Source organism: Equus caballus, chromosome 4 (assembly GCF_041296265.1).
Source record: "Equus caballus isolate H_3958 breed thoroughbred chromosome 4, TB-T2T, whole genome shotgun sequence".
Lineage (NCBI taxonomy): Eukaryota > Metazoa > Chordata > Mammalia > Perissodactyla > Equidae > Equus > Equus caballus.
This window is the reverse complement of record NC_091687.1, coordinates 74,250,539-74,272,445: the sequence shown is the minus strand read 5'-3', so window position 1 is coordinate 74,272,445 and position 21,907 is coordinate 74,250,539. Positions and strand designations below refer to the sequence as shown.

Sequence of the window (21,907 nt, the reverse complement as noted above, 5' to 3'; positions counted from 1 at the left end):
AACACCAAATGCCAACACAGTATGGCACTGTTCCAGAAGATGAGTTTATCCAAAGGTGTATGTGACAGAGTTTACATATTATAAAATCAGGGATATGCCTTGATTCAAACTCTCATGTTGATTAGTCTGTAATCATTTTAAAGTCATATCCAGACTTTTGTAGTAGCCGTAGCAGCAGCTGTCATAATAATGAGGTCACATGATGTGTTCAAGGTCACACAGGTTTTAACTGATAGCTACCTCTGAATCCAGTTTGTCCAATTCCAAAGACCCACCACTGCCTCTTGTGATAAACCTTTATCATCAACATCCTTCATCCCTATATTTTCACAGGGCATCAAGGTTTACAGAATGCTTTCACATTTACTGCATATTACTCAACTTCCCAATAATACCAGCAAGGTAACTAACTGTAGCATTTTTATGATCAAGTTGAAGCTCAAAGAGGTTAACTGATTTCTCCCAAGTTCATACTGCTACAAAGTAGCAAATTCAGGATCAGAATCCAGGTTTCCTGACTCCTAATTCAGTTTTTCCTTCCACACATTCTTACTCAATGTATTGATTAATTCAAATTACTGTACATGGAGAAAGCCTAATAGTATCCCACGTTAGCTTATATCATTTAAAATATTCTACCACTTCTCAATTGTTGACCCCTGCAAGAATGAAGCAAAGAGTTAAGTCCTGTTTAATTCTAGAAAACCTTACTTGGTTCCTAGAGCTAAATGTATCACCCAACTCCAGTTGGCTATCTCACAAATAAATGGCACTGGTAACAAAGAGTATAGGCTGAGATGTAAAGAGAGGCAGAAGATTGATCAGTCAAATGCATCACCACTTCTGGAAAAAGCTGCCCTGCTCACCTTTGGCTCAATGAGGTCACTAGAACACACTTGTTTCAGCAAGAGATGACAACTCTTTAAGTTACTGTCAGTGAAATGCCAACCCATTCAGACTCTGATGAGTTCATTAAATAAATCATAGCAAAAGTGAACCCTAACTCTGTGGCAAAGTTCTCCAAGAACAGCTAATAGAAGCATTTAAAGAGTCAGTTGCTGGAGATGACAGTTTACGTACACTGCTTTTTTCTATACACCCATGGATTTATGTTTAGAAGAAAGTATGATTTTTATTATATGAATCTTATCAACATCATCTTCAGTTTTACAAGATGGGAAGTGTATGAGTATGTGTTGTGGAGGGTGACACTATTCTTTTGCATGAATAGAAGGTCTATGTCAACACAATGAGAAGTATATGTAAACCCAGCGTCTCATACTACAAGTACCTACCAAATTCCTCAGCAGACACCTGGTCATGAAATGGAGAAGACATATTAAAGTTGTAGCACTCAAAATCATCACCTGTATCACCTCTGGCACACATGCCAAAGATGTCCCTAGACCTATGACTGAAATAACAGTCACCATTTACTGAAGACCAGGCTACTATATCTGTCATTTCACTAATCATTTTAACATTTCAGCAAGAGAGACATGACTATTACCCATTTTACAGGAGAGAAATTGAAGTTCAGAGGTTGATTAACTTGCCTGTGGCTGGTAAGTAATCAGGATTTGATCCTAAGTTGGCCTGACCTCAACATGTACACATACACTCTTTTCTCTATACCATTTTTCCTTTCTATAGTAACACTAGCTTTAGAACATATTTATGTTTAAGGAAAGTCTGTTTCAGACCTCATCCAATGGAATTTAGTTACTATGAGACATCATTATAATAGTTAATAGGATAAAAGTTCTCCTTCAGTTACTGTGTGACCTTGTGCAAGCTACTCTTTGCACCAGTTTCCTCATTTGTAAACAAAATGGAGATAATATGAGTATCTATCTCAAGGATGTTGTGAGGATTAAATGAAATAAGACTTGTAAAAGCATTTGAAATAGTACCTGGCACCTGTTACTGCTCAACAAATGTTAGCTACCACCAGCATCATCATTATTACAATAGCTCCTCTTAATATCCTACAAGCTAGGTCCTGTGTATTTTTTATAGGAAAATAAAAGGGTGTTCTGGAGGAGGCCCCTTCAGAATCTTACACCAAACCCGGAAGACTAGGTTTCTGTAATTTTTTTTCGTCCATGATATCCTCTGGCCTGTACCTTGCAAGGCCATCCCAATATGCAAGATCATCTGAGCTTCTTGCTGACTCAGAGTGTGGGTGTATGTGTGGGGAGCCAGGAACTGGATTTGAGGGGGCAGCACTGGGTAGGAGTGAGAAAGGGTACGGAAGATAATATAAAAGGCTTTCAGAGCACATAGTTACAGTACTAGTACAGAGTACCAACAGACACTGACAACCCCCAAATTCCAGGAATGCATGGGCAGCCTAAGCAGTTAACACCCACACATTCCTAAGCTTCCCCTGGGTTACACCACAATTTAGATTGCTTCCTAAGTGAATACTACACAATCAGAGAGCAGGGAGTTTTAGAGTTCAGTCAGGCATACCTTTCTATTGAAAGCAACTAATATTTATTGAGGTCCAACTTTATAAAAGGAAATATGTTGGGCTTTCATAAGTATATAATTCAATGAAATAATAAAAACTCTGTGAAGTAGGTATTATATCTATATTTTCATAAATGTAGCACATGTGCAATAAATCTGTTACATAACTACTAAATGTCAGAACTGAAATTTACATACAGTTTTTCCAAGATAGCGTCTAGTCCTCTTTCCACTATCATGTCAAATATATAAGACTAGACTTAAGCATTAATGCTGGAAATAAGATGATAACCTGTGGAAAATTGGATAACAGCCATACAAGGATGGAAGACAGATTTTTTTTTTAAAGATTTTTTTCCTTTTTCTCCCCAAAGCCCCCGGTACATAGTTGTATATTCTTTGTTGTGGGTCCTTCTAGCTGTGGCATGTGGGACGCCGCCTCAGCGTGGTTTGATGAGAGGTGCCATGTCCGCGCCCAGGATTCGAACCGCCGAAACACTGGGCCGCTTGCAGCGGAGCGAGCGAACTTAACCACTTGGCCACGGGGCCAGCCCAGAAGACAGATTTTAAGGTCTATGTAGCAGTTCATTCGGTTATGGGTTCAAAGTTATAAAGGACAGATTTGAAGTATTCTTTTATAAAATTTAATCATTATCTAAATAGCACTAAAACTTCATTCAATAAAAAAACTGAAAAACTATGCTAAAATGCTAACTATGAAGATGATATTCTGTATTTTCCAGTTGGTATGCATAACTTTCACAAGCATAAAACATCTACTCAGCTTTTTATTCTATTTCAATTCCTCTGCTTAAAATAGCTGCCATTCCAAGTACTCTGAATAAATTTCAAACAGATTCTAACCATTACATGGTTATAGAGTGTTTACTACATGCAGCTCTGATAAGCACTGGATGCATAAAAGTAAAATAAGACAATTCTTGCCCTCAAGAAGTCCACAGTCTAATGGGGTAGACAAAGCTGCCAACAAATAACTAGAGTCTGATAATGTGTGAAAATGGAGATCTGGGAAGGGAAGCAGGGTGACTGAAGATGAGGCTGGAAAAGTAAGTTAGAAGCTTAAATGCCACATGCAGAATTTGGACCTAATTGTACATGCATTATAGTTACACCGGAGTTTTCAAATGCAGACCCACAAATACATTTGTGTTTTAGAATGTGGATTAAAGTGGGGAAAATCAGTGTGTGAGATTGTTAGGAAGGTTTTGCAATTGTCCAGACTAGAATTCATTTCTGGTCTAACATTCATTAAACACTGACAATGTGCTACGAACAGAGTCAGGCAGACAAAAACGTATAGGAGGTTCTGGTCCCCAAGAGTGCAGTTTGGAATATGGGGGACACAGGTAACTCAGCAAAGATGGTGAAGGTTAGAAATAGAATAGTAGCTGGTGAGATAAAGAGAAAGAACAGGTTCAGAAGATTATTTCAGGCACAGAAAAACAAGGCACGGTAACTGATCAGATTCAGGACCTGTGGGCAAGATAGGAATCAAGGATTCCCAGGTTTCTAGCTAAGGTTTGATGCCATTTATTGAAATAGGACATACAAGAATGAGGAGTTGACACCACCTGCTACCCACATTTCTTCTAAAGACATCACAAATGAGTTAATAAGGTCTCCAGAGGAAAAGCATTATAAATCCAAAGTAGGATAACCATGATCATCATCTCCTAGGCATGCATTTGCAAGGAAAAAAGTTGACTCTGTCAGAATATTACAGCATGAAGGCACAGGTGAACAGTGTCAGAAGAAATCACCTCAGTTACACAAAATTCTGTAAAAGTACTGCCAATTAACAAACTATAGATGTGCTATCTTAGTGCTTTCTAACTAAAAACAATAAAAGAAAATAATACCAATAACACACCCTCAAATGTGAGAAATGTTGAGTCTATTTACTACCTGTTCTTAATTTTAGGGGACAACATGAAATCCTAGTTACTGTTCAAATGCATGGAAAGCAGTGTTGTGAAAGATAAGGGACTCTCCTGGAGAGGGATGGCACCTCAGAAAGTCTGTCAACACGGGTCCCGGGGAAGGTGCTGCACCTGCCTGCATACTACCCAGTGACTCAGTCTAGCAGAAATCTTCTAGAATTGCAAGTATTTCTATAAAAAGACTCCCTGGTCCCTTCTGTCCCAGGATATTAAACACGGAGATTGACATTTTAATTAGAGCTAGAGAGAAACCTCTTAAAAGAGGCAGTTTTCAAGAAATTAAGGATTTTACAGGGAAAGACATACTTGATAACCTAAGTGGCTGCTTAACAAAAAATATGAATGTTTTTAATATTATTTCCACCCAAAATGTGTATCACTTTGCTGGCTTTGAAAAAAATTGGATGAAGTCTCAGAATGATACATAGGTTATTAAGGAGATTTTAAATCATACCTTTACCTTTTAAGAATGACATAAAAATAAACCATTAAGCTCTTCCACTGACTGCTACAAAATAGTGAGACAACTGGGCAGTTCTGAGCCAGGGTGAGGAAATTTTTTTTTTATGTTACAGATACAGCAGATTCACTGCTGCTCAGTACTTTTGTTGAAAAATGAGAACCCACAATAAAGCTTTCTATCAGTTACTCAGTTCAACCCAATAATCATTTAAACATTGGTCTTAGATTAGTAATTTCCTCATAGTTGGTGAGGATATGGGGAAAAGGACACTCACATGATACTGGTGGGAATGTATATTGATACTCTTCAAGGGGAAAATCTGACATCTATTAAAGTTTTAAACATGTGTAACCTTCCGCCCAGCAATTCATCAAGAAATACACACCCCGGCGTGGGCCCCATGGCCTAGCAGTTAAATTCAGGTACTCTGCTTCACTGGCCCAGGGCTTCGCTGGTTTGAATCCAGGGTGAGGACACAACACCACTCATCAGGCCATGCTGAGGTGGTGTTCCACACAGCACAACCAGAAGGACCTACAACTAGAATATACAACTATGTACTGAGGGGCTTTGGGGAGAAGAAGAAGAAGAAGAAAAAAGATTGGCAACAGATGTTAGCTCAGGTGCCAATCTTTTTTTTAAAAAAAGAAATACACACCCAGCGGTCAAGTATATGTATATAAAGCTGTTCACTACAACATTACTGAAAAACTAAAGCCACACTATATGTTCATTAATAGGGGAATGGCTAAAGTATGGCACATTCATATTTTGGGATACAATGGGTACAGTTCTTAAAAAGAAGGAAGCAAACTAATGTACTGATATGCAAGAGCATCTTTAACAGATCATTGGGAGAAAGAAGGTGTAGATCTTTGACCTTACATAGAATAATCCCTTTTTTATTTTTAAAAAATCTAAACCATACAGATGAGTGTCATATAGGAATACGTTGGAAAGTGCACCCACCAAACCCTTACCACTTGTTATTTTGGACAGGGACTGTGTGGTGAAGGAATTTTCATTTTTTTACCTTACACACCTCTGAAAGGTTTGAAATGTTTATAATGGAAACTTTTATAATTTTAAAATAACTAATGATTTTTAAATGTTCTACAATGTTTTTGAAAGGCATACCCAATTTTCCTTTTTTATGAATTAATCTGTGAGATAAATTCACCAAAGATTTCATCTTTAGATTTTTAAACTCATAGCCCTCTGGAACTTTGAAAATCTGGAAAAGCTTAACACTGTAGTCTGTTACCATCACCTAAGAACCCACTACATGGCCAACCCAATAATGAACTGTCTAGAGTGTGGGTATAACTCAATATTTAACACAGGAGCCTACCAAGATTTCTTTGGTAGAGGTATTGAAATAATTTCAGGGCCAGGGAGTTCCACTGATGACAAGTGGGAAGAAATTGCACTTTATCTCTGTGCTGCTGAGATGAAAATTTAAGATTAAACGTCAATTTAACCAAGAAAGTGGAAACAAAGAAAGAAACAACATAACAAAACTAAACACCTCAAGGACTCAGAAACAAATTTAAGCCCCAAAACATGTCCATCAGAAAAAAGACAGCTTGCAGTGCTAAATGACATATCAAGGCAAAAAAAAGAAGGGGAGGCAGGCGGGATAGACTAAAGGTAAGAGAATGGAGCTAGGAATGCTAAAGACAACCTCTCTGCAGCTTTCAAAGTCTGGTTTTTGATCTCTACAGTGGATCAGAGAACAACTTGAAAGTCAAGTAGAGCCAAAGTAGCTGTGATGCTTTTCATAACCCCTTGAAATTTCCTCTGAAGCCACGAGTGCAAAACACCACTTCCTTTCCTCTTTCTCTAAGGACGAAGCCTGGGAAGATGTCCCAGGCTCCACAAGCAATCCTGGAGAACGCCAGGGGCAGTCAACAAGCGACCGAGGCAGCGAGAGGCACACACTTCCCCTTCGGAGGCCGTTCCCGCCAGCAACTCAGCAAATCTGTAGAGCGCAGGGTAGCGACCAGTCTGCAACTGGAAATCCGCCCGAACCCAAATAAAACAAATCTCCTGAGGCCAAACCAAGCACACCGAGGCGGGGGAAGGGCACTTCGAGGAAAATGAGCTGCTAATCCCGGAGTTATAATCACACACGCGCGCGAGCCTGACTTGACCCACACCCACTCGGCAGCAAGCGCAAAGCTGGGAGCTCCAAATGGAAGACAAACGCCCGAGGAACCTCCCTGGCTGCGGGGAAGGCCATTCCAACTCATTTTCTCTTCCCTCCCTCGACAGTTCCCTCTAGTAGCCGCCTCCGACCCCACCCCGTCCCGCTGGGCCACACTCGTGGCCCCCTCGCGCCCAGGTGGCCTCAGAGCTGGTAGGCTCCCGGGGTCCGCCCGGCGGTCACTTGCACTCCCGGTCCGAGAGAAAGGAAGACAAGCCACCTGCATCTCAGAGGCACCGTACTCACCCTCATAACTGACACCCCCGGTTCCACTACGGCTGCCATCACTGTTCTCCTCCCCTCGGGCAGCAGCCCCCTGGGTCTTGGGAGCAGCCATTACGCGGGTGAAGAAAAAAGGGAGGGCCGCAAGGCGGGGCGGGTGCGGCCCGGAACCAATGGAAACGCGACTGGAGGAGAACGCCCCATAAACGCAGCGTTTCCTCCACGCCCACGCTGCACCGTCACGCTTTGGGCCAATAGGACGTGGCGAGAGGACCCTAATCCCCGCCCGTAACCGGTAATGCCACGCCCCCTTCCAGGATGGAGAGGCCCAGAACTACAATTCCCAGCGTGCTGCGGGGCTCTGTGCGGGGTGGGCTGGAAGAGGCGCCGGCGGGCGGGGGTGCGCCCGAGAGTGCCCCGGCGTGTTCGCTTAGTTCAGTGAATCAGAACAATGACTGCGCCGCCGGGTCCTCGGGAGCGCGTCGGAGGACTGTGAGCAGCCGCCGCCTGGAGAGCGGCGGGCGGCGCAGCCTCGGCCGCGCAGTGTCAACGCCGGGCTCGGGAGCCTCCAGTGCAGACCCTGCCCAGCGCCCGCAGCCCGCGCGGAGCCGCCGGGCTCCAGCGCTGCAGCCGCTAGTGGGGAGCTGTGCATTGTTGTGAGCCGGAGAAGGGGCGCGGGGATTACAAAGCCCGAAGACCCGGGATTCCGCTTTAGCCATGTGGATACCTACGGAGCACGAGAAATACGGCGTGGGTGAGTCTCCGCGGGGCGAACTTTTATTCCGCTCTGGCTGGAGAGGGTGCGCATTTCGCGTCCTTGCCCCCGCGTCCCTCTCGCTCCGCCGGGCTGGAAATGCCTAATCCTGGCATCGCGCTGCGGGTTCTGGCTTTGCCGAGCCAACTCCGAGCAGAGGGGTGCGCGCCGGGGTGTCGCCCCTCACAGCTCGATCGGCGCTCCCGGCACCGGCTGCCGGAGTGCCGGGACGTCTGTGGGGAGCGCGTGGCTAGTCCGCCCGCTCCGGGCTCTGCCTGCGGAGTTTGGAGTGGCGACGGGGCGTCTGTGTGTCAAGTTGGAAGAGGAGGGCGAACGCCGTTCCTCACCCTCCTTCCTCCTTCGCCAAAGCGGCGGGGTGACGGCAATGGACTGCAACGATTTCCCAGGGTGGAGAGGGGGACGACAACAACCGCGCAGAGAGAACACCCCCCAACACAGAAGGGAAGCGCAAAACCTTCCCTGAGTGCGGAATGTGGCACGGTGCTCAAAAGAGCCGCTCTGACAGACCGAGCCCGGCCCGAGCCTCCCTCCTCCCTCCCTTCCCGGGTTTATGGGGTGTGTGTGTTGAGGGGCCGGGGGGTTGGTAAATTTCAACATCTGCGCCGCTTTGCTCTTTGGTCTTTGGAGGGCAACGGGTGTTTCAGCAGTGTTTTTACTTCTGGCCACCTTCTCGGCCCAGGGTGAGCTTGGTGGGGGTGGCGGTGGAAGCCGGCTGTGGAGTGATAATAGGGAGCGGGATTGGAAAGCCTGGGTCTTCGAGGCGAGGAGGCAGTTTTTAGGAAAGGACTACTCTAACGCTGGCTTTCGGAGGAAAAGGCACAGGGTAGCTCTCGCTGTTCTGTGCAAAGGTGAACAACAAAGGACATTAATGTTGACTGATGAATACAGGAGTCTCCCTTCCTTTCCCTCCTCCCATTTCAGGCCGATTACAGTTCCCGTTTTTGTTGTTTGATTTCAGCTGGGTCTCCCCTTGACAGTTACTCCTTTTAGGGTTGTGACTATTAAGAAGCCGGGCTCTCTGACAAGCCTGCAGCGGCCAAATGTAATTGTAACCTCTCAGAAGGTTTAACAGGGAGAAAACATTACGGAATTTACTAACAGTCTGTATTTTCTGTAATGTCTTGCCGATTGGCTTTTTTTTTTTTTTTTAACTGGGTGCAGATCTAGTGATTTAGGTGATGTGTAGGTATCCGCTTATATTCTAAATTTATTTCTCTGTAATTTAAAAAATCTGAAAAGCCTTTCCAGGAAGTCGTAGTTAAGGGTTTTTTTTTTTTTTTTTTTTACAACTTCGCCTGGGGATAGGACTCTGGAGTCCACTGAAGAGGCTGTATGATTGATTAAACAAAGTCATTCCCGTATTTTACATTAGTTCCATTCTGGATTGTGACTGGTTAGCCAGACAATAGTTTGTCCTGGACCCACCTTTGAGAAGGAGTTCCAGCCTTCCCTCTCTTCAGAGTGTAAGGGGAACCTTTGCCAGGCACTCTGCTGGCAAGGAGTAGATGTTGTTGGTGGTGATTTTCCTTCTCCTCACTCTCCCTCTTTTTGGAGGTGATTAACCCTTGTTGGGAAAAGACATTGCCTTTGCTGAACTGGTAAGGAACCAGAGCATCCCCTTGTCACCAGATTTGACACTCAGTGCAGGAAGCCCAGACCCATCCAGCAATACTGTCCTGCTTGGAGTCGATCCCAGATGTTGTTTTCTTCCAAGTGTTAAATTATACAGATTATGGATGGCATTTATTTTCTTGATTTCTTTACGTGCCAGGTCACAGCTGGGGTGCTGGTATCGATTAGTTCTTCTCTCGCCTTTCTTTACAAGCTGTGGGCAGAGGCTTAAAACCCACTCTGGGATTTCCTGGAATGGCAAACCGGATATTATCACTCAAGTGTTTTGGGCTGCAGCGGACGCCTTGCTTCTGGGTGGTTGTGATTTGGTTGCAGAATAGCGGGAGGTGGAAGGGTGAGCACACGTTTGGAAAAAGGAGGTTGAGTGAGATGAAAGGTGAGAGCAGAGAGGGGTGTGTTGTGTTCATTTATATAATATCACATATACAGGAATGTTAATCATTTATTAATTTTTGAGCATTTTGCTTATGGGATGCTTAGCTGTTTTTTAGAATCTGTCTGTTAGGTCTGTGTGTGTGTTGTGAAAATTTTGCTAGGATACTTACGTATAGACTTTATTTCTCACCGTGAAGAGCACTATTTGTAGCTACCTGTGCTGCAAGTTGTTATTTTTTTTTAACCTTGGTTAGTGTATGTGCTTTTCTCATCTAGTTTTTGTAAATACTAAAGAAAAGATACTTTATGGGCAGAAATGTTTGGCTGATATCAGATGTAGTAGTAATTTGGTTTCCTCCTTCTTTGAAATAAATCAGTCTTTGTAACTTTGGAATACCTGAAGTTTCAGTGCAAATTGTATATTTCTACAATAATACTTCTTATCTACCATCAATTATATGTGAGATAATTATGTCTTTATATCTTTTTGTTTCAATTGCAAGGAACATACTAAAACATGGGTAAAATTACTAAAATTTCATACCTGAATCAAGATGTATCAGAGAGAGAAATTCCTTTTCAAACCTGATATGTGGGCACTATCTCCTTCATTTAATTGGTGAATGGTCTTAAAACATTATGTACTTAGTCACATACCTGAGTTCTGATTCTAGGGAATTAGAAAGGTATGGTGATAAATCTAAAGTCCTGAGAGATTGGGAACCTTGTCTCTTTAAAAACATGCTAGTAGTTACAGTGATAGGCATATTTTATCTTGGGAGATTCTGGCTAGCTCTTGCTCCTAGTCTAGACACTGCTGCCAGCTGTATGACCTTAGGTAAGTCACTTAACCTTTCTGGGTCCCAACCTCTGGATCAAATGGTATCCAAGGTCCTTCCCAGTACTGATTCTGTAGAGCTCTTCCAAGCAAATGTGTCTTTTGGGTAGAAAAACATCTCCACTGTGTAGAGACTGTTATGAGAGAGACACTTTTGCTGTGACACATCCCACATAGTTTTTAACTAAGATCAGAGGTAAGCAAAAGCTACCTGGCAAACGGCCAGAACCGAGGTGATGGTTGCTCACTTTTTCAATCTGTTTGATTCTTTCTCCAGTAGGAACTCCACGGGCAGTGACTGATTGCCCCCTCACAAATTTCCTCACGATCGCTATCTGCCTCCTGCTTGCCCTCATCTGTCATACTCCCTTCCCTCTCTTAAAGTGCTAGGAGTTAGTCACAGAGAAAGTTAAACCCATGGCAGATAGGTTTCTATGTTCATTTGTTTGGTCAGCATTTATGCACAGCGTTCCCAGGTGAGCCAGTGAGTCTTCCTGAGCTGCAAGCTGCACCTTTCCACCCTGGCCAGATGTTTTACATGTGTGAGCCTGTTTAAGCTTAGACAGAGAATATGGGCTGGTTGGATCAGTGCAAAAAATCCATGAACCGTACAAGAAACAGAATTCAGAATAAGCTGATCTGAAGGTCACAAGTACTAGTATCACTGAGTCCTCACAAGTATTCCTGTCCTCCATTTTTCTAGAAGTGGTTTTGGAACTCATCCAAGTAGGAATCCAGTTCCTTTTTAAAGCCCCTTCGATTTTAGGGGGAGAGGTCCCTTCCCCTATTTATACAGGATCTTCAGAATGCCTTGTCCTTTGGAAGGGTGCTTTAATGGCAGCTTGTGTGGGAGAGCTGTGAGGGAGTGTGCCTTTCCTCTTAGCGGTTTTCATTTTCTTAGCTAGCGGCGCCTTAAAATGTTTCCTAGTTGTGATACCATGTGTCCAGATAACATGTGTAGCTGAATGATGATGTGCTGCCTGGAATTGTTTGTGGCATTTCGAGCCTAACACAGGATGCTAAACTTTAAGTGGGAAGAAAAGGAGGGATTTATATCTCCAAGTAAAGTACCATTGAAGGGCTGTGCAGGCAGTGGGATGGCAGTTGATGGTCTTGATCTGGCCTCCTGTGGGAATCGCCTGTAAACATGTTTCCCTCTTCGGGTCATTCTCTTAAGTAATGATTCTCTTACGAGGCCTCCACAGTAACACAGAAATGCTGCCTTTCCTCTCTACTCTAGGGTTTTTCCCAGAGGCTGTATGGTAGGTACTACAATGGAGATTATAAAAATTTCAAGACCCTTTAGGTTTTCCTGCCTCTAGCTTGCTTTAGGAGACTACATTTTTAGAATTGTCTTTGATACAATATGTCCAAGTTTCTAGCTTAGTGACTTTATGCTGTGAGCATATATGGCAGAGAAATATTAAACTCTAAGGAAACTCAACCAAAATGCTGTAACTGTAACATAATAATACAATGTTTTATAGCTGAAAAAAGTGGTGTGAAATTATTTTGAGTCTACTCTCTGAAGTAGAACCATAATGTCCATTTAAGAGAACAGGAATCAACTTCATAGAGGTTAAGTAACTTACTTTGGATCTGTGGCTTTTAATTTTGTTTGACTGTCATCCATAATAGGAAATAAATTTAATTTCCTGACCTAATGTATACATAAACACCACCAGCACCACCCCACACACATATAAGTAAAACAAGATTTGCCCGTACTCTGTGTGGTGTTCTATTCTTTTTCATTAAAGAAAAAAGTACTCATCACTAACTTGACTTAATGACTCATTAATGGGTCCTGACCCACAGTTTGAAAAGCACTGCTGTAGATATCACATATGCCTTACCAGAAGGACTGGAATTCAGACCTTGCTGGGTTTCTTCTACTCAAGCTCATTCATGACTTTTTTTTTTTGCTTGAGGAGCATTGTCACTGAGCTAATGTCTGTGCCAGTCTTCCTCTGTTTTATGTGGGATGCCGCCACAGTGTGGCTTGACGAGCTGTGCTAGGTCCATGCCCAGGATCCGAACCCGCAAACCCAGGACTGCCGAAGTGGATCATGCGAACTTAACTACTATGCCACCAGGCTGGCCCCACATTTATTTATTTTTTTTAACAGTCAGATATTTGTGTTCATTTTCACTTAGAATTTAATAATCCTACTTTTTTCCTTCAATGTAAGTCAAACTCTGTCTTTATATATAATATTTCTCATTAAAGATGGAACAAATATCCAAAGCCATCACATACGTTGTAAGAGTTGTCTCTTTAAGTTCACGTGTGTCTTTCTACTAGGATCTTTTTGACAAGCAAGGACTGGGATCAACTGCATAATGACCAGTTTTGGATTCTTCTATATAATTTCCTTTGACAATGATCTCTGGCCACTATAACAGAAGAATAAGTATATGAATCTAATGAGGTATATTGCCAATTGTGGGACTACCACCCACCATTCTTTTCTACCTCTTTTCATGTTGCTGATCATTATTAGAAGAAATAAGGCAACTTGTATAACGTGTTTTCTTAAAAAACTGAACTGGTAACCTCATTTGGCCAGAGTATGTAGAATACTAAAGAATAAGGAAGTAAAGTTTCCCAAGCCTATTTTCGTTTAAGCAATTTAAATTTACTTAAGGACAACTGCTTAACTCTGGCATTAAAAAAAAAAAAAAAATGTGTGCTAAAATATCATTGGATACCTCCTAAGTAAATAAGAATCACCAAAAAAAGTGTTAATGCCCTTAGGTGACAAAGTTGCGGTAAAACTGATGTGCTTTACCTTCCTGGTGATACTTAATATTAACATGATCCTTTTGGAAACTAATATATATGTATATAAGATAGCGTTTTGCTATATGCAAAGCGTGATTCTAGGATCTTGTTATGTGTGGTCATTTAATCCTCGTGACACCTCCATGAGGGAAGAGTCAATTATCACTCATATTTCACAGGAAACTGAGTCATAGAGAGGTTAAGTAACTTGTCTAAGGTCACATAGGAAATGGTGGAGCTAGGATTGGAACCCAAAAAATCTTATACAGAGCCTGTACTCTTCTTAACTGCTATGCTGTATTGCCTAATATGACAATAATTAGCAGGAGTTTGAACTGGTAATCCCACTTCTTGAAGTTTACTGGGAAAAAAAAATAGCCACAAGATGCTTTTTACCCCAAGTTGTTCCTTGCTATGGATAACTATGCTATGAATTTTAACAATTTGCTGTGAATTCCTTGTTTGTGAAACAACATAAATGCCAATACAGGAATAGTTTAATCATTTTTGGTTATCAGCACATCACGGTATTATATAGTCACAAAATGAGATGATTTCATAAATAGTGCTATTTCTGAAATATATTCCAGCTATCTAGTGTTAAGTGATGAAAGAAATCACATAAAATGTGTAGCGTATAGAGAAGATGCAGTTAATGCACAAATGAGAATAATTCTTTTGTAGAATATGTAGATTATCAGCAAACTTTTTTCTTTAAAAATTCCTTTTAGCTGGAAATATGAGCAGTATTAAACTTTAAAGCACTCATATTGTTGCTTACGGAGGACGGAGGGTGGCATAAAAATGAGTAAAGAGCGGTTATTGCAGTAGATGAGGTGAGAGGTAAGTACCTGAACCAGGTTAGGAATCCTTGCATGGTGAAATGTGGATGGATCTGAGATATTCAGGAGATGGAAGCAACAAGGCTCGGTAATTGGATGTGAGGAGTTAGGGAAAGGAGGAAGTTTAGGATGTCTTCCTGGTTTCTGCCTCAAACAACTGGGTGAACTGCTGCTCAGCAAAAGAGACATTTTTGTAGGTGGGGCAGATTTATGGTGTAAGATTAAGAGTTTTGTTTGGCCATCAAGAGTTTGCCATACCTGTCAGTCAGTCAGGTGGTGATATCTAGTAGGAAGTCAGTCTGGAGCGAAGGAGACAGGTTCTGGACTTAAGAGTGTGATTAGAAAGTCATTCGTTTATGTGTGATGACTGAAGTGATCGACTTAGATAAGACTTTATTAATTGTATTGGCTTTGATTCTGTAGTCTGCTTGTCCATTCTTTTAAAGTGACAGGCCCTGCATTTTTAAAGAGCAGTCATCTTGGAGCACTTTATTAATAGGGGGACAGGGGGGTCTAAAGTAAGAAATATTAGCTGTCCACGTAGAGCTGTACAAAATTTTATTGTCTTTTCTTGCTTCCCACTAGTGCATTGCCTGAGGCATTAGTTATTTCTGTTTCTGTGACAGTTTTCCCCCAAGCAAATATCTCATGCCAGGTTGTGCATGTTTGTGAGATTTCCCCAACAGGATGTTGAAAAAGAGAATGCACAAATAATATTTCAATAAACTAGATTTATACATCCCTCAAACAGCATATAAGTATGTGCACACATCCCAAAATGGGAAAATGCTCAGATATCCAAAGCAATATGTTTGTACATACAGATTTCTCTTGTGTGTGTGGTAAATATATAATACCTTTTAGGAACTGCAAAGTCAAGTTTAGAATTCAAAGTTATACCATTGCATTCCTGAAAAATATGTGATTTGAAGTAAGGGATTCCACTTTAAGAAGACATTAGACTCCCTTCCTTTAATGCAACCTGTTATAGCTTCCCACTGAAACATCAATAAATGCACACAAGGAGGCAAATATTGCTAATGTTAAAAATCAAGTCTGACAGAAAACCTACTGCCAAAATTTGGGAGGAATTTCCCCAAGGCATGTGGAACTGGATTAAGAAAAACAGTGGTGATTTCTCTCTGCTTTCCCTCATTAAGCAAAGCAGCTTCCATGACTTCAATGACGTGGACTGGAAGACCCACTGCCCCTCCCAACTGTCACCAGCTTAGAGGCTAGGTCAGTACATTCAACTTGGAGTGGTCATTTACTGCCTAAGGCATGTATGGTCCTTTTCTTTCTACCTCATCTTTGTATTTCTGTTGAGAGATGACCGCTTCCAGAAACAACTGGGACAGGAAGGTGGGTGGTTGGGTGGGTGGAAAGGAGTCTATAGAGGATGTCACTTTGTCTTTGAGCAGTGTACTGTGTCTTCCGAAGGGAAGTGATTTCATGGGCGCCCTTGAAGTGCTGTAGTAACAAAGCGTGCTGGATATTGTAGTTTTGCCTGCAATCTATTGGTGATGGAGAAGGAAGCGGTGGGATAAGAGATGATCTCATGTGAATTGCCAAAAACCATAGTACATGGTACATGATGGCTTATAACTAAGACCTTGGCTTGGAGCTGTGCACATCAACCAGCCTTGAAGGAAGACCTGTAAGTTGGATTGAACTCACATCTTTATTTTTAGCCCTGTCCACAGCACTGCAGGGAGGTTCAAGACCCAGGTTGCATTGGTCAGTGGTCACATTTGCATTTCTGCAGAAGAAAGGAAGGCAACTAAATCTGGAAGCAGGCATCTGTCACTTCATAATGAACTAAAACGTGACTGTTGCTCAGCTCAGGAGGAAGAGGGGAGAGCATGACATTCATAGAGGAGGCTTTGGGAAACTACCAATTACACATATGTATTTGTTCTCCACCCCCATTCATGTCCCCTGTGAGTGTGCCGGAAAGAGAAGGTTGGTGGGAGGGAGGTTGGCTGGAACGCTTCTGGATATGACATTTGCAAATCTTCCTAGGTGAATTTGATAACCACTCCTCCCCCAAGTTGAGAACCATTTTTATAAACCAAGCATTTTATTGTTTCGTTTTATGAAAGTATTAATTGGGCATTAACCTAAACATGTCACCTGAAATCTTTAAGCAGAAATATGGAGATTTGGTTCTCTTTTTTTTTTTCTCTAAAAGGCAAGAATCATGTCTGTCCCTGGTGACCAGGGGTGAACATTTTTGAGAACATGGGCATCCGTATATGTGAGGCCACTAAAAATAACCCCAACGCGGATCCTGGATAAAACATTACTCTGTCTTCTGGGGAGGGGAGAGAACCTGTTGGCCTTTCTCCTGAGGTGTCCAAAGCTGGTCGAAGAGTCTGTGGAGCTTCCCTGATAGCAGGCTTAGGGTTTAGCCGGGCTCTTGAAGGAAGAGGAAAATCCAAAATGCGCACAGGCAGTTCAGTAAAGAACAAAGAGAGGCGACATCTCTGAGGTTTTCTCCAGAAATCTGGATGTTGCATACTGACAATAAGACAGGAGGATTCCTACAAAATTACACACAGAGTGAAAATTTACCCCTTCCTCAGATTATTTTTTCTAGGAGAATTACGTTTGTATTAATTGCACTTTACATTTCCTTTAATACTCCCATCTATACTTTATAGAAATTGATTCAGAAGACCAAACATTTAAGGTCTTGGCCCCAAGTTAGAAGAGGAAATATTATGTATGAATTATGTAAAAATTACCATACTGAGTTTTAAAATGGGGGAATACTTATGAGAAGTGAAGAATTGGGATACAAAATTACATGCTGTGGTGTTGTAACAACCAATTGTTATAATTGAGAGGTGGTGTTATTTTTTTTCAACATTCTACTTTTTAATAATTTCCAAAGTTAACATGAATTTCTTTTATAATCAGAAATAATTATATAAACTCCTTTGTAAGCTGAGCATTATTTCCTATATTGAGTTTCCTCTCAGGATTAGAGGTTAGACTGGTGCAAGTTGAGTGTGGAATGCCTGAATTTAGTTTGTCATTCATGCCCAGGAAGCACTCTGTTCTAGAGTTTCAAAGTGGCTTTCCTTGCTATATACCGGCTTGATTACTTGCGATGTCGCTGCCCTGTTCATTCTCCAGTAGCCACAGTGAAACTGTGCTTTCAGATGGCCTTGGGGTATAAGTCTTTGAAAAAGAGCTTCAAACGAATTCACCTAAGATAAAAATGCTGTTCTCTCCGTGAAGTGTTCATTTAGAAGACGGATGTTGGTGTCACTGCTCACTTTCCACTGTTCTGTAAACTCTGTCCTGTGAGACTGTGGGTCCTGGGATAATTTATGCAGGATAAACTTTTCAACATAGAGTCAACAACTTGAAGAGGCTTTATTTTGTAATTATGGGGCATAATTACTTATTTATGGGTGTTAGGAACTGAATGTTCATGTCCCCCCAAAATCGTATTTTGAAGCTCCAATCCCTGGCATGGCTGTATTTGGAGTATGGAGGTAATTAAGGTTAAATGACATCATAAGGGTGGGGCCTTGATTGGATAGGATTAGTATTCTTATAAGAAGAGGCCTTAGAGAGCTTCCTCGCTCTCTCCACACAGTGCACCTAAGAAAGGCCCTGTGAGGACACAGTGAGTCCTGGACGTCTCTGAGCCAGGAATAGGACTCTCACCAGAAACCGATCCTGCAGGACCTTGGTCTTAGACTTCCAGCCTCCAGAACTGTGAGAAAAGAAATTACTGTTGTTTAGGCTCCCCGGTTTATGGTGTTTTGTTATGGTAACCCAAGCTGACTAATACAATGGATTAGGACAGTTTTAGGCACTGTAGGAAGAAGGATAAAGAAAATAGAAGCCGAATCCTGGACTTCAGCGTAATGGATGTAATTAGTGTGGGCCTTTTCCATGGTCTGAAGTCTGACTCCCCTGGCCTACCTTTGGAAGCACAGACTTTAATAGAGTCAGGCTGTTCCGTGATGATTATTTACTAATAACTCCAAAGCTTATGTTTATTTGAATAATGGCACTTTTGCAAAGTTGCTCACATTGTCTTAAGTCGTCAAATCACTTTGGGTGCCTTTAAAGCAACCAACAGAAGTAGGGTCTTGAAATGCTTCATTTCTCCCTGCTACAATTATTTATAAAAAACCTGGAGTGACAGGTTTGACTAGGTTAGTACTGGAAACAGGTAGATGAAGTTTTATTATATGGAAATTTGGTTGGAGACATCACTTTGGTATACTTTGTTTTTGAAAGGCCTGGGTGTTGAAGGCCAGGTCCCTGAAGAGAATTAAAGCAATATTTGGGGATTGTTTTCCCCTCCATTTTCTATCCTTAAACCTGTGTTTGCTGATAGCAAGTAGTCCATCCATCTAAGAGTTTACTTGGTGTGTATTTTTGTTTTTCTTAGTGCTAAGTATGAAGGCATATCCTATGACACATTGATGGAAAAACTTGTATTGGATGATTATTGGGTATGCCTGCTATGTATAAAGCCTGATGCTAGTTTGATGGGGCATACAAAGACGTGTAGAACTGGATCCATGGACAAGTGAAGAAGCTGGAAATGTTTCATAGTTTTATCTCATTTGATTTACACAACGGTTTTTCAAGGTAGATATTATCTATTTTTTTTTTAATGTTCATTTAATAAGGCAGTGCATAAACGTATCACAGAGAAATCAGTGTGAAGGTTAAGACAGATATTTCCCCTCAAGCTTTAAAATGAAGATAAGGACTTGGGATGGTGACATTGACTTGTGAGCCTGAGGAAACAGCCCTGAGGAGGGAGTGTCTCATATCCTGGAAAACTCAGAACTTGTACAAAAGAATAGAAGTTTCATTTTAAGATACTGCTCCCCATAGAAGTGAGTCACCAGCTGCTGAGACTGTCCAATATAAACACCTGAGTGGTCTTGTACTTTAAATAGCTGGAAAACCTTCTTCCTCTTGCTACTGGGCAATTTCCACCACCCCCCTCCCTCACATCCCCCTACCAGTCATTCCTGTCACCTGACCAATGTTAAGTATCTTAGACAATGGTGTATCTTTTTTTGTGGTTTCCTTCTAAGATTGGGCAGAGGAAGAAAGATAGATTCTGTATTTATTATTCTCCTTCAAGAGATTTTTGGAGCAGTAAATAAAAATCGTAGTGTATGTTGAAATCACAGAAAACTAAGAGTGGGCAGGCTGAGGAAAAACTGACTTTAAGATGAATATTTAGGGGGCTAGGCCTGTATGATTGACCCCATCCATACACGCTGAAGCTTTACAGAAAACCTAGAGAGGGTGAGTGATTTATTCAGGGTAACTCAGCTGGTAAGTGGCAGAGCTGAGAGTCCGAGACCCTGTCCGAGTCTGAAGCCTGTGACCCTGTCATGGTACCATATTCCTACACGCACACAGGTCTACAGCTGGAATCTGGAGGCATAAGCCCCAGGCTTTGGGGTTCCACGGAAAGTGGTGAAGAAATTGCTCACCATACTTTTCTTTGTAAATAAGATGGTGGTATTATTGCCATTAATACCAATAATATGTGAAATAAGTATCCACATTGTATTTTTGCTCCAGCATTAGTCTCTGGTGGGCATGGTCAGCCCCTTCAGGCTTCTGCTTCTGGGTGGGGTTTCTGGAGCCCAGTGGTGCTGGAAGGGCCACTAGGTAGGTCAGGAGATGGATGGGTGCTGGTGGGTGGGGCGTGGGGCAGGAAATAGGGGAATGAGAGCCAGGGATCAAATAGTACTACGTGACCAGAAGGGAATAAAAATATGCTTCTGTGATTGAGGATGGACCTTAGCCAAATTTGACCAGGAACAGGGAGCAACTTTGGGGTAAAATCCAACTTCTCAGTGACAGGGGGAACTAGAGGGAGGAGAGCTAGAAGGAAGGGAGGGTCAGCATTAGTTGGAGGAGCCATGGAAACCCTGATCTCTGAGGCTTGTGGTCCTGATGTTGGAAGCCCTTTCTTTGCATGAACCTTGGCATCTCACTCTGCCCCGTCCATGCTCAGGGAAGCCTTGTTCTGCAGGGCCAAGGAGCTGGTGCCATAAGCAGCCATGATGTGCTGGATGATGTGCTCTTGTTTGCATTGCTGCAGTAGTCTTCTAATTTGTCCCCTACCTATGGTCTCTTCTCTCTCTAGTACGCACTTTGCATTTAAACCATAAGTGGTCTTTTTTATAAAGCAAATTTGTTGATGCTATTCATCTGGAAAAACAAAAACAATCCCCATAATGTTTCCTTTGTAGTCAGGATAGAGTCCAGAGTCATTTCATAGCATACAGGGCCCTTCCTAAATTGGCTTCTGTCTGCAGTCCAGTCCTGTGTTGGGCATTTCTCCCTCCTGCACCCTGTGCTCTGTCCTAGGGAACCACTTACAGTTTTTCAGAAGTGCCGTGCTGCTTCTGCACTCTAGGAACTTCTAGCACTTGCTGGAACTCTGCCTCACTTGACCATCCTCCTTCTTCTTTTTTACCTGGAAAACCTAACTGCGGTGTCTCTTCTCTAAGAGCTTCCATTTCTGACTTCTCTTGGCAGAAATGAAAACTGCATTCCACATCTGCACCTGCTGTTGCCTCTCTCAGGGCCCTTGTTACCGCTGTTTGGAGCTGCCTACCTTTGCTCCAGGCTCATGAAGCCCTTAAAGCCAGAGATGCTGGGCTCTTCAGCTTTGATTTCCCTGGAGAGTGAGAGTGCCCACTTTTAGTAGGCTCAGTAAGTGGTGAATAGGTGAATGAATGGTGACTGAGTTGGTTTGGGCTGCTATATCAAAATACCACAGACTAAGTATCTTATAAACAACAGAAATTTATTTCTGACAGTTCTGGAGGCTGAGAATCAAGATCAGGGTGCCAGCCAGTAGAGTTCTGGTGAAGGCCATCTTCCGGGTTGCAGACTTCTCAGTGTCCTCACATGTGGAAGGAATCAGAGAGCTCTTTGTGGTCTCTTTTTATAAAAGCATTAATCCCACTCTTGAGGGCTGTATCCCCAGTGATCTGAGCACATCCCAAAGGCCTCACCTCCTGACACCCCCACATTGGGCATTAGGATTTCAGCATATGAATTTAGGGGAGACATAAACATTCAGACCATTGCCAACAGCTTCCTTGAATGAGGGAGAAAGCTCTAGGCTCAGTGTGTTGCAGTAATTTGTTAAGTTATGTACCAGGTTGTGCAGACTGTATAAACCAGGCTCTGAGGAGATGAGGGCAACCAGACTGGCAGGGGCATGCCCTCCATGTCCTATAGTGTGGACCCAGAGGAAGACAAATACTTGCCAGAGAAGTGACGGAATATGTCAAAAGTATATGAAATTACCTACATAAAT

At 42.3% G+C, this 21,907-nt stretch overlaps 2 protein-coding genes across 9 annotated transcripts in view; one reads left to right on the top strand and one right to left on the bottom strand.

Annotated features, from left to right (window-relative positions):
- The window catches only part of ZNF277 (zinc finger protein 277), a 118,300-nt gene extending 110,643 nt beyond the window's left edge, over positions 1-7,657 (bottom strand). Inside the window, exon 1 of one of the 2 annotated variants that reach the window (XM_001500504.7) lies at positions 7,352-7,657. In XM_001500504.7, the coding sequence (XP_001500554.3) occupies positions 7,352-7,442 (91 nt within the window). In that variant the 5' untranslated portion in view covers positions 7,443-7,657. The remainder of the gene's footprint in view (positions 1-7,351) is intronic. The other variant, XM_005609314.4, reaches the window with a different exon arrangement.
- Positions 7,658-7,675: 18 nt separating this feature from the next.
- The window catches only part of DOCK4 (dedicator of cytokinesis 4), a 435,623-nt gene continuing 421,391 nt past the window's right edge, over positions 7,676-21,907 (top strand). For all 7 annotated transcript variants that reach the window (XM_070264886.1, XM_070264887.1, XM_005609313.4 and 4 more), the window contains exon 1: positions 7,676-8,081. In XM_070264886.1, coding sequence (XP_070120987.1) covers positions 8,045-8,081 — 37 coding nt within the window. In that variant the 5' untranslated portion in view covers positions 7,676-8,044. The remainder of the gene's footprint in view (positions 8,082-21,907) is intronic.